This window comes from Palaemon carinicauda, chromosome 13 (genome assembly GCF_036898095.1).
Source record: "Palaemon carinicauda isolate YSFRI2023 chromosome 13, ASM3689809v2, whole genome shotgun sequence".
In the NCBI taxonomy this organism is placed as follows: domain Eukaryota; kingdom Metazoa; phylum Arthropoda; class Malacostraca; order Decapoda; family Palaemonidae; genus Palaemon; species Palaemon carinicauda.
The window spans coordinates 3429099-3431598 of record NC_090737.1 but is presented as its reverse complement, the minus strand read 5'-3'; the positions used below and the strand labels follow the sequence as shown (position 1 = coordinate 3431598).

General features: G+C 34.7%; 1 protein-coding gene and 1 pseudogene across 1 annotated transcript in view; one reads left to right on the top strand and one right to left on the bottom strand.

Annotated features, from left to right (window-relative positions):
* LOC137652130 (nephrin-like) overlaps positions 1–2500 on the top strand; it is a 448675-nt pseudogene that overhangs the window by 63186 nt on the left and 382989 nt on the right.
* The window catches only part of LOC137652555 (uncharacterized), a 167472-nt gene that overhangs the window by 142144 nt on the left and 22828 nt on the right, over positions 1–2500 (bottom strand). The window contains exon 20 of the mRNA XM_068386045.1: positions 1673–1745. Within this exon, the coding sequence (XP_068242146.1) occupies positions 1673–1745 (73 nt within the window). The remainder of the gene's footprint in view (positions 1–1672; positions 1746–2500) is intronic.

Sequence of the window (2500 nt, the reverse complement as noted above, 5' to 3'; positions counted from 1 at the left end):
ACTGTATAATTAATATTACGAACAGGATGGTACTGCCAGGGAAGATCTGAATGCAAAGGATGGTTAGAGTTATGAAAACTTATGCATCATGCATAACGAACTAACTAAACGACAGTGTCAGATTAACATCTAGATCAAGACTTCTTCTTCTTTGTGTGCACCTTTCCCACTTCCATGTGGGGTCGATGTTTATGGCCAGCGTTCTCCATCTACCTTTGTCCCACACTTCATCACCGGTTAATCCCTTTAATCGAAGGTCATCCTCAATACAGTCCATCCACCTTCGATTTGGTTTCCCTCTTCTTCTCGTTCCCTGTACCTCCAATTCCATCACTCTCCTCCCAATATACTGTTCATCTCTTCTCATGACATGACCGTACCACCTCAGTCTACTTTCTTGGATCTTATCTGATAGTTCTCTAACTACTGCGGTACCCCTATTTATCTCGTTCCGTATCTTTTCTCTTCCTGTCATCCCACACATCCATCTCAACCAGGTTGAGGCTGGCTTGCCGCCCCCCCCCCCCTCAGGGGCTAGGTTATCTAGATCAAGACTAAGAATTTGTATTAATCTCTACTCAACTACTTGGCAACAAGATATAGGACCTGCTTGGATCTTTGATTGTGAGAGTCTACCAATGGGTTATTATCAATATTAGTTCACCACTTGTTCCTGCTCTTCTGTTAATGTGAAGAGACATGAAAATGATTGAGCCACATGAGATATGGGGATCGTTCCTATTACATTTTATTCTCAGGAGAAACAGAAATACTAATGTCGCCACATATATATTTATAGCAAACGTTCCGACATTCTAAATGTCATCATCAGTGCTACCTAAAGTGAAAATAACAGAAACAATACAATTTCAAATAAAAATTTACATAAAATAAGTAAAGAATTATTAAAAAATACATACAAATTGAATAGAAAATCAGTATGTTACGAAAAGGGGGACAGCAGAGGTATTGCAATTGAGGTCAGGCATAAAATATTCCATGTGAAGAGATTTAAATATTCTTGATTCACTGAAGAGCAAGAATTGACTACCTTAAAATGCTCACTTGGTGAAACGAACTTACATATTTCCTAGCGTTTCCTAACATCTGAGTGTTTTGGATTACTAAGAGGGAGATCCATTCTGCTCGACTTTCCAATATGATTATCGGTCCTGACTTTGAAGTGCTGGCACGATAAGTGCTTCCCAAATAGCAAACTTAGCAGATTGGACATGAAAATTTGTAAATAACCGATGATCTAATGGCAGTCAGCTGGCGATCTTTAAAACTAGAAAACGATCTAATTTTAAACTTATTTACAAAAATAAACCTAAAATCTATTTGTGGACATGTCTTAGAGAAGTGTTTAAGGTACCCGGCTCGCATGCCTGTATATGGGGATATAGGACAAAAAATGAAAAATCCTGTTAAGAATTCCCAGAGGTTCGTATGGCAATAGAGAATGCGTATACGAAATATTTTGTCAAAATTCTTCTTACTTTCATAGTTACAAGGTAATTAGTAAAAGTAACTCAATAAGCCAAAAACATTGATCTCTGGAAGAAAATGCAGTATTTCTTCTGTTATCGTGAATTTTGATAATCGCAATATTTTACTATTGAAAAAATTGGTGGCAATCTTCCTGAACACTAGCAAGTAAAAATGAACTTACTTTGAGCTACAGTTGCTATTACAGTTACTGCAGCCTCTCCAGGTTGCTCTACACCTTCGTTGATTCTTGATACCTGTAAAGATTTGAAAATTGAGTTCAGATTTGTAGTAATCGATTGTTCTATTCGCTTATCACTGTTAAAAATCTGTATTAAAAAAGAAACGGTAAATGCCTGGCAACATTTATTCGAGGATTTTTCCCATTTTAAGAACGGATATATTGACGTAAAGGAGTGATATTACGGTCACCAACCCGTAGAAGATAACAAAGTAAGTTAAAATTACGGTCGCCTGTATTTTACCGAAATACGGCTGAGAACAGTATATTCTTACGAAGAATTTCCGATTATTATTACGTTTTTTTTTTTGACAATGTAGAAGATGAAAGCATTTGGGGATGGGTTGCCACTAAAATGAAACATTAATTAGGTAGTTTGTTATATGCAAGATGATTATATGAATAAAAATATTTCATAATATATACATTGTTCAAGAAAACCTGCAATTTTAATCGGAAATATTTCGTAAAAATATACTGTTTTCAGCCGTATTTCAGTAAAATACATGCGACCGTAATTTTTACCCTACTTTGTGGATATCTTTATACGGGTTAGTGACCGTAATATCACTCCTTAACGTCAATTTATCCGTTTTTAAAACGCCAAATATCTGGCAACATTTATTCCATGATTTTTACCGTTTTTTACGATTTAGAAAAAAACGCGTGACTTATTTCTTTGATAATAATAATAATAATAATAATAATAATAATAATAATAATAATAATAATAATAATAATAATAATAATAACAGTCATGTAAATGAAAAT